A 13,922-nucleotide genomic window follows, 5' to 3' on the forward strand; every position below is an offset into this window, starting at 1 on the left:
TAATTGTGTTGAAGAATAAAGATTCAGAGAAGGTTTAGAAGCCATTAATTTTTTAAAAAGATTGTAATACAAATACACAGTATAATGCCAGTATTGTGTATGTAAACACACCACATATACATACACATGGGTTGATACGATGCGGTATATCTCTGTGGTATTCCTTTCCAAAATGCCTAACGCCATTCTAATCATGAGAAAAACATCAGACAAATCCCCATTGAAGGACATTCTACAAAATACCTCACCAGTGTCACAAAACAGTCATCAAAAACAAGGAAATTTGAAAAACTGTCACAGCCAAGAGGAGCTTAAGGAGACATGACAACTAAAGGCAATGTGCTACCCTGGATGGGATCCCGGAACAGAAAAAAGGACATAAAGCAAAAACTCAGGAAATCTGAATAAAATGGGCTTTAATTAATGTATCATTAATTATAACAAATGAACCACACTAATGTAGGATGTTAATAATAAGAGAAATTGGGTATGGGGTATATGGAAAATGTACCATAGTCACAAATTTTCTGTAAATAAAAAATGTTCTAAAATTAAAAGTTTATTTCCTCACTTGATCTTAGCCAAAAGGCTGAGAAGCATGAAAAGTTTATTTCTTAAAAAGTCAATTAATTTACCCAAATTCATACAGCTAGTACCCAATACCCAGAGTTCAAGACCAACCCAAATGACCTCAAACCCTGTGCTATTCCCACAATACCCTCCCAACCTTCCTCTCTTTAGGCTTATATAGGTATTTGTATGGCTAAAACAAGTTCTTGAGGTTGGAGAAAAAAAATATTTTCCCCCCAGCACACCATTAATATTCAGTAAACCAGCTTAAGGTAACTACTCACAGAAAGTCACGGAGACCTACAGAATCCGAGATTTGATCAGGTCGGACCTACCAAAAGCCGTCTATCTACAGACCTCACGCTCCTCCGAGAGACCCCTTAGCCTCTGGGCTTAGGGCCACTCAGTTCTGCAAGGGTCCTGTGCTGCCATCTACCGGTAGCTAAAAAGCGTTGACCTCCCCTGCTGTAGCTGAGGAACCAGTGGAGAGGGGGGAAATTGGAGAGAAGACTCAAAACCTTAATTAAATTACAGAACGTCTGTAAGTGTTACAAAGTTCACTCAACATTCGTTCAAGGCAAAGGCCTTACTTTTCTTGAGAGCTTTCAGGCTCTCCTATCTTCGTATTAAAACTTAGACTCCTAAAATTCTGACCTCCCAGGTACATATCTGACCTCCGAACTTCCAGAACTTCAGAAACCTGTCAACCTCACAAACCTGAGACCCCCCACCCCTGAGACTTTCACACACCCCTGAGACTCCTTGCATACTACCTGGCAAACATCACAGACCTCCCCCATTAGGGGAAATGCGCGCGCTAACGCAGACCTCCCCACAAAGAAGTTCAAGTTCTGCAAGTAGCTCACACCTACGCGACAGGCTGGGGAGAGCCCGAGTAAGGCTCGGAGACTTCTGGCTAGCGATCTAGCTCCGGCCCCCGCCCCCTCCTCCCGCCCAGGCCCACATCCTGCAGGTTAAGGCCCCGCCCCTCCAGACCTGTCATCACAGAAGCTGCACGTGGCTGGGGTGGGCCCTCAGGAGACCTGAAGCAATCACTTTGTCTCCCCTGCCATCAATTGGGGCCGCTGCCGCCAATCAGAGCCAGCGGATCCGGGCTGGATCGCTTGTGCCTGGGTGAGGCCTGCGGGAGAAGGGGAGGGTGGGGGGGGGTGGAGAGGCTCTAAGATGGGGCTAGTGATGGAACGGGGCCTGGCACGGGTTCTGCCAGGCTGGAATTCTAGGGGGCGGGTCCTAGTGAAAGGCGGAGAGACCAAAACCGAGCAGGGATCAGGGGTGGGGCCAGGGACAAGCGGAGGATCCTGGGGAGACACTGAAAAGACGAGAAGGGGCGGGGCCAGAGAGGGGCGTGGTCTGGGTTACAGGGGAGGACCCCGAGGAATTTAAGAAACTAAGAAAGGGGACGAACCCGGGAAGGTGGGAGGTGGGACAAGGAAGAGGGTGGGTCCAGGAGTTGCGGGGGCGGGGCTCGGACCTAAGGGGCGAGGTTTGCAGGCCAAGGCTGCTGGTAGGGCCGCTTGGTAACTGCACCAGTCCACTACCTCCTCAGGTGCAACGGAATTCACGGAACTACAGGTGTGGGGCGGGTTGCGGGTGGATGAAGGGGCAAGGACGGGGGTGCGCTTGCGCAGACATGAAGATGTAGGGGACACGTTAGGGAAGGAGAGGATGTGTAGACTGCTGGGGGCAGGAGGAAGACAGAGTTGGGGGAGGAGTTGGGAGCTCAATATGTGGGCAAGGAGGTGCACTCTTCAGAGGCTCTTGTGGGGGAGGGGCGGGAGAGCTTTGTAGGGGTGGAAGGTACTAACTGAAGGGTTGAGGTCCCTGTCTGATGTGGAAGGTTGGAAGCGATACTTGAGGGGGAGGGGATCAGAAGGCACTTTGGGGCAACGTGGTGCTGTGTGATGAAGGGCTGGTGGTCCACAGTATGGGAGCGACGGAGGGACTGGAAAAAGAAGGTACGGGGCTGTGGGCACTGTATGAGGGGAATGGTTTGTAGGCCCCAATTGATGGGGGAGAACTAGTGCTTTGAGAAAGTAATAGTCTGGGGGCATTGTAGAGACTCCAGGAAGATGTTTGTGTACTGTATTCTAGGAGTAAGGGTGATGGAATTAGTGGGGTGAAGAAGCCGGTCTTGTAGTGCTCTTGGCTCCTCATTTGCTAACTCCACCTTCTAGCCTCAGCACTGCTAGAGAGGAGCCAGGCCCTTCTTGCCACCACGGCTTGTGTGACTGTCTCCTCAGTCTGCCTTAGATCTGCCTGGCTGAGACTGGGGTTTCTTCTACCTGGTGTCTCTGGGGACCCTTCCCCCATTTGGTTCTGTTAACCGCCCCCCCCCCACTCTAGTTCCTCTTCCTCCCAGAAGATTGCCTTGGTCCCTGTCTTCCCCCTCCCCCCCTCCCTTTTGCCCTGCCCTTATGCTCTGGGTGTGCTCATTTCCCACTTCCTTCCTCGCCCTGAGGCCTGGCCTGGTCCTTGCCCGTCTAGGAGCTGTGCCCTGCCCCAGACTTTGTACTCAATGTCCAGAGACCCTAGTAACCAGCAGCAAGGCTCAGACCCCACCCACCACTGCTATCAAGGTCTCTCCCAACAGGCCCCCAAATGACTGGTAGTCATATTTTTGCCACTTGCCAGAAACTGATTTTCCCCACCTTTTTCCTTATCCTGGGTGAGGAGCCCTAGGGCCCTCAAAAATTCTGGACTTCTTTGGGAGGAAGGATATAGTGAGGAGTGTTGAAGGTGTTTAATCTATGTTTTGAGAGGTAGGCCATGATTATAGGCTGAAGTAGGGAAGGGATGTAAGGTTCCAGCTTCAATTGGGAGAGGAAGGTAGAATGGCTTCCCACACTCCTGGCTTGGAAGCTGACCATCAGCACTGAGACTAGAGCCTAGTCCTTTTGGGGGCTCCTCTGATTCCCTGAGGGGACTTGGTATACTGCCAGAGTTCTTTTTGCTTCTGAGCTAACTAGGAGAGGGTGGGAAAGGCCTGTCTTCCACGCAGTGGCTGAATGAGTGTGACAGTGTTGCTGAAAGGGGCCCCAAGCCAGTCTCTGCTAGCTGAGAGACTGGCTAAGGAGGGAGGGGGTTCTGAGGCCAGACAAAGCCTTGGGGTAGGGTGGGGTAAAGGAGGGCAGGCTGATGCCTTTTGAGGAGGAGCTGATTGCTATGGCAACACAGCTTCCCAGACCGTCAGAGAGGCGGGCCTAGGGCAGACCCACTCCAGCTTCCTCAGGATTGAGGCATTTGTGTGAGTGGGTGGGGCATGAAGAGAAAGGGCATTAGGTTTTTGTGCTTAGGCTGTAGGATATAGCCTTTCTGGTTCAGTACAAGCTGCAGGGCATTCAGATGCTTGGATCCATCTTCTGAAAATGGATATGGGTGAACGATAGCTATTAGAATTATAGCAGTATAATTGCAGAGGTCCTAGGTGGTCACCATTTATGCAAACCCCTTGTTTTACAGATTTGGAAATTTACTACCAAAGAGACTGATTTTCTCCAGGTTTCATAGTCACAGGAGTTAGGACCCAGATCTCCTGATTGCTGTACACTTAGCCCAGGGCTAGTTGCTTCCTTCAGCCAATGTGTACTGAGCACCTATTATGTGCCAGGCACTTATGTTGATTATGGGAATACCAGCATGAACAAAACAAAGTTGTTGCTGTCAGTGGAGTTTCCATTTTAATGGGGTGGGGGGAGGGCGGGGAGTGTGTGTGCCCACGCAAGTGCGCGTTGTGAAGGTGGCAGGGTCTGCTGTTGATAATGGTTATGAAAAAAATAAACAGGGTAAGAGTTAGGGCAGCTAGGTAAGGCCCTTGATTATACCATACTGCCTTTCTAGGGCACACTGAGGCTTAGAACATCTTTGATCTTTCTCTCTGTACTATTGCCCCCTGACCTTTGCAAATTACCAAGGTCTAGGCCTATGATAGTGGCACTAAGAGACAACAAGGTAGGGTCACCGAAGTATTATTCCTTCTCCATAGTGTTCTGTGTCTACCAGAGAGCTTATACTAAGGCATCTAGATACATTGGTACTCTGCAATTTTGTCCAGGATGTTGAAAATTTCTTTACTTCTGTTTCTTACCATTAGGGAACCAGCAAGGAAGTCAGTCCACTGCAACTGGGTTCTTTTTCAGGGTTTTTCCTTGGTCTGAGGTGAGGAGAAGGTAGAGGAACTAACTAACTTGCTTGTCCTTCCTAAGCCTAGGGCACAAGGAGGAAGGAGGAGGAGGGGAAACTCTTTTTACTGTCCAGTGACAACCGCAGGGTCCTTGGGGCCCACAGCACAGGCAAGCTAGAAACAAGGACCTTGGGCCTTCTGTGGCCTCTGAACTATAGAAGAACAGACCCCGCCGCCCCTTTTGTAGGCACAACCAGGCAGCTGCCCTGGTTGATGTTAATTCCCCAGGGCCTCCCTCTTCTGGTTCTGTGTTTACCTCCTGCTTCTGTGGAAAACTGGGAGCAAAAGCCTATTAAGTTCCAAATTCTTTGACTTACTGATAATTGCAGACAGAAAGATAGACAGTACTGTCCATTTTCTTAGCTTGCCCCAAGAGCAGCCCCTCTGAAAAGTTTCTTTTAATGCCTAATCCTTATAAAGGTTTCCATTCTGGTCGTTTAAAGAATAGAAGGACAAGAATTCGGAATCCTGGTTTTGCTGCCACTTAATTTTTGACTGTGTCTGGGCTGGGCCTGGGGCCCAGTGACTCAGGGGGAGGGTGGGGAGTTTCGAGGGAGTTGTGAGTCATAGGGGTGAGTTCCATCATAAGAGTTGGGCATATTTCCCCCACTCTGGGCAGAAGCTTTCCTATCCCACTTCCCATGGGTGTTCTGCCTGTCCTTGAACAGGGGCCTAGAATAGAAAGAGTACTGGCAGAAGGGATGAAGCCACCTAAGTGCAGAAGGGGAGTTCAGAGACACAGAGAATGATGTTTAGATCTCTGAATTAAAATGTATCCCTGTCTCATGAGCTCTTGGGGCCCCTCTAATGAAGGCGAAAGAACACTAATATGGACTAAGAGAAGAAAGAATACCATTTCTCAAAGGAAGGAGATAGTATCCCACTTCAGGAGTTTTTCATCTCTTCTGGTAAGAGGGAAACTTCCTAGGCTCCAACAGTTCTCTGTTCTCTGGAGCTCTGGTTTGCAAAGCAGGAAGAGATGAATGGGCATGGGGATATTTGGGGTCTGGTGTGGGAAGAGCAGGTGGATTTTGGAGGTTGTCCAGCTGTGTCTATGAAAGCCTTAGGGCGTCCTAATTAACCTGCCTCAGAAGGGGAAGGGCGAAGGCGGGGGAGGAGGGTGAAATGGGAAGGCTATGCCATTGAAAGGGTTAAATTGCTGGGCAGAGAGATGCTTTGGGCTCCGGCAGACCTGGGGTTAAGGAGGTGGGAGGGGCCACTCTGGGTAGGCCTGCCCCCTTGTGGGCCAATAGGCTTGCATCTCTTGGAGGGGGCGTGCCTTACACTTGAGGTCGTGGGAGGCTGGCCTCCTATGGGCCAATGAGCTTGGTCACTGCCGTGGAGGGTGTGGTCTGAGGGGGGCGTGGCGGCCAGGGCCGCTGAGGTGGGGGTGTTGGGACGCTGGGCGGGGCGGGCAGCCCCATCAGCTGGTAGGAAATGGCCTGTGAGTCAGAGGGGCAGCAGAGTCGGCAGCACGGAGCCGGGGCGGCCACGGGGAGGGACAGTCTCGGGGAGGGGCGCAGCAGCGTCTGGGGGGCTGCGGGCGCCAGGGCCCGCTAGTGTTGCACACGAAGCTGAACAGAAAAGAGCCTAGCAGAGCTGAGCACAGCCTGAGCCACCCTTTGTCTGGGCTGGGGGCCCGTGTCGGGGAGGACTGGGGATTCGAAGGGAGGGACGGGACGAAGGGGCCTGGAGCAGCGACCGCCGTGGCGGAGCCAATTTGGGAGCGGGGTGAGTGTGTTCTAGGGGGAAAGCAAATCTACGAAGCTCCAGTAGGGAATGGGGCCTGTCCCAGGCTGTGGGGAGGAGAGGGTTGAGAAAGGACCTGGTAGGCTAAGCAGGGGGTGGGGGTGGAGTATGTCCAGAACAAGGAATCCAGGAACCAGGGTGAGTCTGCCAGGTTCAGTTTGGAGGAGGTGCTGAGATCTGCTCCCTTTCCACTGAGGGTGTAGGGCTCTAGTCCAGTGGCCAAGAGGATGGTGAGAAAGCAGAGATTGACCTTCCTACTCTGAGCGGTGGTTTATGGAAACTAGCTCCCTAGTTTGTGTGTACGTGTGTGGGGACAAAATGTAGAGCAGCTGGCAGCAGTTCTCTCTGAACAGGATGAAGGTGGTAAGCACATGGAGAGGAATTCTCCTTCCTGCCACCCTCCTTGATCAGAGTAAGAATGGATATCTTTAATTCTTAAGGGAAGGAGAGAGTGAACCTGGAAGCTTGTGCCTATACCAACACCCACCTACCCCACCTCCCAGGCCTAGCAGGTGTCTGAGGGTACAGACCCCATGGTGTTCTGGGACTTGTTGTTTTTGCTGGCCTTGGTCCCTCGGCATGTTGGGAGATGTAGTCTTTGCTAGCCAAAGCCTGGCACAGCTGTTTGATGCCAGCTGCTGCCCACCCCCTGCACAGAGAGGAGGTTTGGCCTGCCCTTCCCCCACAGTCCTGCCCCATGAGTCAGCTTGAAGCCATGGTCTAGAGCCAGACTGGCTGGGTGGCAGGGAAGTGAGTCTTAGAGCTTCTCATAGACAGGTCAGGAACTGAGAGGGCTCTGGGGTAATGAGCAGGTGCCAGACATGCTAGGGTCAAGTAGGGCATCATGTCATCACCTGGCTTCCCCAGGGCAAGGGCTCAAGAAGCCAATTGGGATGACATGGAGGTGGAAGTACTAAGGAAAAGGCCCTTCCTGAATCTGTATGGCTTGGGTAGAGGAAAGGAGGGGTAGAAAGAGTACAGACTGTACCCTGTGACAACACTGCCATTGGCATTCTGCCCTTTCCTGCCACCTCACCCACCACAGGGAGCCAGAATTTTCTTAGGGATCCCAGTTCTAATGAGAACTTAGTGAACTAGGATGGTGTGGGGTGCAATCATGGGAACTTAGTGTAGGAGAACTTTTCAGTCCCTGGGTGCAAATCTCCCCTTTCCCCTTGCAGAGCCAACTCTCACCTCTGTTGCTGCTGATTCTTATTCTCCCTGTACAATTAATGTCTCTGCTTCTCTCACTGTGGAAGTTTTTCCTCTGCATTGTCAGGACTGCTGCCCAGATCTCTGAGGCTTACATTTTACTTTTTCTGAGCCCTGCCACGTGCTTACCCCTGTGCTTGGAGTTGGACACGGTAGTGGGGCACAGACCTATCCTCAAGAACTCTATGGTCAGTCTAAGAGATTTCTTACCCACAAAATGAGCAGAACTGTCATTGGGTTACAAGAAGTAGTGACACTGCCATAGGTTAGGTCTCAGAGGGGAGAAAGAGAGATATCTGTGGTCTGGGTGGCCAGAGTAAGCTTTCTGGAGGGAATGACATTTGACCTAGCCAATGAGGAAGGGTAGGTCTTGGGTAGACAAACGAGGATTTCTTTCTTTCTATTTTTTGATCCTCACCCCAGGATATGCCCATTGATTTTAGAGAGAGGAAGAGAGGGAGTGACAGACAGAGAGAAACAGATCAGCTGTCCCCTGCACGCACCCCAACTGGGCACCAAACCTGCAACCCAGGCATGTTCCCCAACCAGGAATCAAACCTGCGACCCTTCAGTTTACAGGAGGATGCTCCAACCACCTGAGCCACCCCAGCCAGAGCCACGAGGCATTTCTTGAAGTGGAAAGGGCATTGTGGATGTCAGGCAGCAAAGGCTATTGCCCAAAAGAGAAGTATTTCCTTCCATGAAGGAAAATGTTCTTCCATTTGATGTTCCCCTTACCCAGTATGTGCTCCCTGAAGGTGGACTAGTTGGTGAAGACCATCTTGTGTTCTGGCAGAAAAATAGTGGATGGGTTTTTGGTTATTGGTATATGCTGGATTTGTTTGGGAGGAGTAGAAGGGTACCTCTGGTTGCTTACAGCTCCCTGACTGCCACTGCCTTATCTCTAGTTTGCAGGGCCTGGATGTGTGTGGGGGGGCCTTCTGGCAGTACCTCCCCCTTCACACACACTTGTTTATGGTTAGATTTGTTGTCTGTTATTAAAGGGAGAGACTGCTGGGGCAATTGGTAGTTTTAAGGCTGAAGGGCCCTGCTTTGAGATGACCTGAGGTTTGTACACCCAAGGAGTGTCGATGGGGGGTGAGTTTCTGCAAGACCTCTGCCATCAGGGCTCTGGGGTGGCACTTGTCTCTTTGAAGATAGACATATGGGAATGAGTTGTGCAACTTGGTGGTCTTGACTAGGAGAGCTGAATTCTTGCTCTGACCACCTCTTAGCTGTCATGGTCTCTTGGATCTTGGGGTATCTCATCCCCTCTCCCATTCAGGGCACGAGTGCCCAAGGTGTTGGCCTATTACACTGAGCCAAGACCTACTTCTCTGTGACTCCCTAGGTAGCCCAGCTCTGCTCCCTGGGACCTGGATCCCAAGACTGCCCCTTCTGTTTCTGAAGAGCTCCCCATAAGGGGGGAGGATATTCTGGGGTATACTTTATTAGCCCACAACTGGAGAGCAGTCTTACCACTGAATACAAGCATCCTGGCTTATGTCTGTTCTCTCCTCAGGGTCCAGCTGAGCCCAGGAGCTGCACGGAATGGTGGCAGTCACCTTGCCAGTGCAGCGGGCATGGACCAGACTGCAAGCTAGGAGAGCAAGGCATCAGTCAGGAAGAGAGAACACTCGGCTAGGCTTAAGGCCTCTACATCGGGGTGAGTGCCAGCGAGAGGGAGGGGAAGCAGGTCCAGTAAGAAACCTGAGCTAAACATGTGATCCTCTCAGAAACTCTGGAGTGGGCCTCTATATTCCATTAATCCATCTGGGCATTTGGACACCTTTATCCCCATGAATCCTTCAAGGTCATCTCTTCAGGACAGGGAAGGATCTGAAACGCAGCTGGGAGGGTGAAAACTCACTGATTCCTCTGACCACCTTTTCTTCTCTTCTCTTGCACAGATGTCCCCCGGCCCCCCAGCCCAGGCCCAGCATAAAGGCTGTGAGGGGGGACCCCCCTGACCCAAGGGGGGACTTCATGCGCCACGTGCAGGCGGAGCCATCTCCATCCTCAGAGCCAGAGGCTGGCCCTTCACAGCCTGCAGTCAGGCAGGGGGCCCTCCAGGGTGGCCTGCTCATGGGCTACAGCCCAGCAGGAGGGGCGACATCCCCCAGGGTCTACCAGGTATCCATCTTTTCCTCTCCAGCTGGTGCCTCTGAGGCTCATAGAGCCCTGAAACGGCCATCCCCACTTACTGAGGGTCCCCGGGAGCTGAAGAGAGGCCCTGGGCTTGGGGCCAGAGAGGGACAACCCCCTGAAGAACCATCTACTGTGGGGCTATTGGGCCCAGAGGGGCTGGGGCTGGGGCTGGGTGTGGCCAGTCAGCATTTTTGCCATCATGGCCTGTGTGTTGTAGAACAGGGAGGTAGCTCCACCTCACCTTGGACTTCAGGGGCCCAGATTACCCCCTGGCCCCCATCAAATGCTTCCTGCAATACTTTGCACACCAGAGACTGGGCTTCCCCAGACCTAGGAGGACAGGGGTCAGTGGGGGAGTCCCCAGGGCGAGCCTCTCCAGGCCAGCTGCACACACTTGACACTGATTTGCACAGTCTTGCACAAATAGGGGGTAAGAGCCCAGTGGCTGGGGTGGGCAATGGGGGCAGCCCCTGGCCTAGGGAGTCCCCTGGCACTGCCAATGGGCACAGTCCCGAGCACACACCCCCTGGCCCTGGACCTTCAGGCCCCTGCCCCACCAAGCGAAGGCTGCTTCCTGCTGGAGAAGCCCTGGATGTCAGCTCTGAGGATGAGGGGCCAGCCCCTCAGAGGCGCCGGGGAACCCTGGGTCACCCTCCTGCTGCCAACAGTTCTGATGCCAAAGCCACACCCTTCTGGAGCCACCTGCTGCCTGGGCCCAAGGAGCCTGTGCTGGTAAGCCAGGAAAGGAGGTAGTCCACATTTATATACCCTACAAAGTCATGGAAGTCTAGTAGCCACCTGTCACTGTATGTAGTTATTATGATATTATTGACTCTGTTTCCTATGCTGTACATTATATCCCTGTGGCTTATTTTATAACAGGAAGTTTGTACTTCTTAATCTCCTTCCCTTTTTCTGCCCAACCCCCCACTCCCTCCCCTTTGGGAAAAGATCAAGGCCTGGGGGCATGTTCTTATGAGAGCTTGTGATGAGCCCCTGCTTCCCCAAACATACCTGGCCTCCACCCCAATATGTTTCCCCAATCTGTCCTCTCCATAGGACCCAACAGACTGCAGTCCTATGGGGCGGAGGCTGAAAGGTGCCCGTCGCCTGAAGCTGTAAGTGACCAGCTTCTCTCTCTGCCCTGTCCCTGGAAAATGGGGACAGAAGTCTGTAATCCTCTTTCACACCCCAGGGTAGGGGACCCCCCAGGGCAGCATCCCTGGGTAATGATAAAGGGTGGGGCCTAAGGACATGAGTAGGCATCCCAGAATACCTGAAGCCAACCCACTGTGTATCCCTGCTCTACCAGGAGCTCCCTTCGAAGCCTCCGGAAGGGCCCAGACCTGCTGAGCCCCCCCAGTGCCTCCCCTGTTCCTACCCCTGCCATCAGCCGTACCCTGTTGGGCAACTTTGAGGTAGTTACCCTTGAATTCCATGATTGGGGGGTCTTGGGGAAGTGGGATGGTGAAGTATGGCTTAGATGGATAAAAAGTTCTGGCATCTCGCCCTGGCTGGTGTGGCACAGTGAACTGAGTGCCAGCCTACGAACGAAAGGGTCATCGGTTCGATTCCCAGTCAGGGCACATGCCTGGGTTTCAGGCCAGGTCCCCAGTAGGGGGCACATGAGAGGCAACCACACATTGATGTTTCTCTCCCTCTCTTTCTCCCTCCCTTCCCCCTTCTCTAAAAATAAATAAAATCTTTAAAATCTCTTTCATAGTGTGTTTTCCCTTATTCCCCCAGGAATCATTACTTCGAGGACGCTTTGCACCATCTGGCCACATTGAGGGCTTCACCGCAGAGATTGGAGCTAGTGGATCCTACTGTCCTCAGCATGTCACGCTGCCTGTCACTGTCACCTTCTTTGATGTTTCTGAGCAAAATGCCCCGGCCCCCTTTCTGGTATGATCTGATTTCAACCCAAAATCAGCTGTTGAGGAGGATGAGGGATTAGAGGCAGGAGGTATTCTTTAGGTATTCCTCACCTAGATGAGAGTCAGGGTGGTGGAAAGAACTCTAATGGGGGACAGGGGACAGGGCCCAGGTCCCAGAGTGAGACTGTGGAGATGGAAGAGTATTCAGGGCTCTCCCAGTGCCCACCTTGGCTGATGGCTCCATGGCCTTCCCAGGGCGTCGTGGACCTGAACCCCCTGGGGAGGAAGGGTTACAGCGTGCCCAAGGTGGGCACCATCCAAGTGGTGAGTTTTCCCTGAGGGAGAGTGGGAGTGGGGAGAGGAAAACAACCCCCAGGCCCTACCAACCTTGCCTGTCCTGCCCCCAGACCTTATTTAACCCCAACCAGACTGTGGTGAAGATGTTCCTTGTGACCTTTGACTTCTCGGACATGCCTGCTGCCCACATGACCTTCTTGCGCCATCGCCTATTTTTGGTGCCTGTGGGTGAGGAGGGAAATGCTAGCCCCACCAACCGCCTCCTCTGCTACTTGCTACACCTCAGGTGAGGACAGGGCCCAGGGACAGCTTGGAAGGCCCAGGTATCCTTTCCCAAGCCCAGGTGTCCCTTCCCTGAATAGGATTTCTCCTTGCTTCTCTGCTATCTGGATTCTTATTTGGATCATCCTATTCTCCCCCAGGTTCCGCAGCTCCCGCTCAGGCCGCTTAAGCCTGCATGGAGACATCCGCCTGCTTTTTTCCCGCCGGAGCCTGGAACTAGACACAGGGCTTCCCTATGAACTGCAGGCTGTGACTGAGGCCCCTCACAATCCACGTTATTCACCTTTGCCCTGATTGCCAGTGCCCTAAACCCATGTGGGCCAAGGACCAGCCCATCCTACTCTATCCTGGACAAACACATGGAGAGATGGCGAGAGACCCATCAAGCTTGAATTAAAGCCCTCGCCATGCTTATGCCCAAATTGATTATTTGGGTATTTAAAGCTTCTGATCCTTACCGCAATCTGCCCTACTCTGGGTTCTCCACGTGCCTGCTCCCTCCTTTGGAATTCCCAGGCCAGCTTAGGCAGTGGAGAGGAACTACAGTTACCTTGAGGTTGTCCCAAGTTCCCAGGCAAGTCATGCCAGCGTTGCCTCCCTGCCCTGGGCAGGGGCCATTTATTATTTTATTTATTTTTAATTTATAATTTATTCAGATTGGATTGTGTTGGTAACATCCCAGACCTGACAATTAGCATTGGTCCTCCTCCTTTTCCACTCAGATATTGCTCCAACTTCAGAGGGAGTTCAGGAGGCTGATGTAGGGGCTAAGGGAGAATGCCCTCCCTCAGCTGAGGACAGAGAGGTTATCCCAGAAGGACTGAGTCACTAGCCAAACACTCAACTTCTCCTGTCCTTCCCATTTTTTTTTTCAATTCCCCTACTCTCTGACCCCTCTCTGAAAGCCAACTTATATATGTGTGTATGTGTATGTACACAAGCTTGTGTGTGTGGTATGTGTGTGAGAGCGTGCATGCATGTGCACACACATGGGGGTTAACCACCCCTCATCTAGGGCTCCAGATTCCAGTTGTCCCTTTCCTGCTTGTGTCTCCTTGCTTTGGGGTCCTGACTGAGGAAGGTGTTCAGGGGACAGAGTCAGGGCCAAGGACCGGGGTGCTTCCTCTCACCTGGCCAGACTCTGACCCACCTACCTCAGCTGGGGTGAGGGGCACCCCTCAAACTCAATCATGTGGTTCCCAACTGCCCATATCCCACTCCAGACTCTGACCCAGCCTTAGCCCTGACTCCTGAGGCTGGGCTGAGGGGAACAAGCATTTGCTGAAACTTGAAAAAAAAAAACACAGGAAAAAAATTGTACCTGGTACTTTTTTTTTTTTTTAGAAAAAACAAAAGAAAATGAAAAGAAAGAAAATAAATTCTTGTTTGGAAACGAGCTAAGCCCTACTTTTTCTGTTGGGGACAGCATGGGATTGGGGATGGAGGGTCTAATTGGGGCTGGAACTCTGCCTTTCTTTTTGAAAAGGGGCCTGAGGCCGTGAAGTCTTAGACAAAGTCCTGAGTCTGAGTCTGGTCTTGCTCTTTTCAGATAATGGGGATGGGTGGTGGGAAGGTTCAGCTCTAAA

The 13,922-nt window shown here is 52.2% G+C and overlaps 1 protein-coding gene across 10 annotated transcripts; it reads left to right on the forward strand.

Moving 5' to 3' along the window:
* Positions 1–1,566: 1,566 nt before the first annotated feature.
* ATOSB (atos homolog B) lies at positions 1,567–13,732 on the forward strand. 10 transcript variants are annotated; one of them, XM_045195251.3, is made up of 9 exons: positions 1,567–1,704; positions 9,255–9,398; positions 9,643–10,612; positions 10,940–10,998; positions 11,193–11,298; positions 11,627–11,785; positions 12,013–12,081; positions 12,165–12,340; positions 12,477–13,732. In XM_045195251.3, exons 3-9 carry the CDS (start codon positions 9,719–9,721, stop codon positions 12,628–12,630), a joined length of 1,617 nt encoding a protein of 538 aa, XP_045051186.2. In that variant the 5' UTR covers positions 1,567–1,704; positions 9,255–9,398; positions 9,643–9,718; the 3' UTR covers positions 12,631–13,732. The 10 variants fall into 10 exon arrangements, with proteins under 10 accessions (XP_045051186.2, XP_024416016.2, XP_045051185.2 ...); XM_024560248.4 differs by lacking the exon at positions 1,567–1,704 and adding an exon at positions 2,041–2,163; XM_045195250.3 differs by lacking the exon at positions 1,567–1,704 and adding an exon at positions 2,360–2,546.
* The last annotated feature ends 190 nt before the right edge of the window (positions 13,733–13,922 follow it).

The sequence above is a fragment of the Desmodus rotundus genome, chromosome 1, assembly GCF_022682495.2.
Source record: "Desmodus rotundus isolate HL8 chromosome 1, HLdesRot8A.1, whole genome shotgun sequence".
Lineage (NCBI taxonomy): Eukaryota > Metazoa > Chordata > Mammalia > Chiroptera > Phyllostomidae > Desmodus > Desmodus rotundus.

Coding starts and splice junctions, on each gene's coding strand:
- ATOSB (XM_045195251.3), top strand. CDS start 9,719: ATGCGCCACGTGCAGGCGGAGCCATCTCCATCCTCAGAGCCAGAGGCT. Junction 11,299..11,626: donor CCCTGTTGGGCAACTTTGAG/GTAGTTACCCTT, acceptor TTATTCCCCCAG/GAATCATTACTTCGAGGACG. Junction 12,341..12,476: donor TGCTACTTGCTACACCTCAG/GTGAGGACAGGG, acceptor ATTCTCCCCCAG/GTTCCGCAGCTCCCGCTCAG.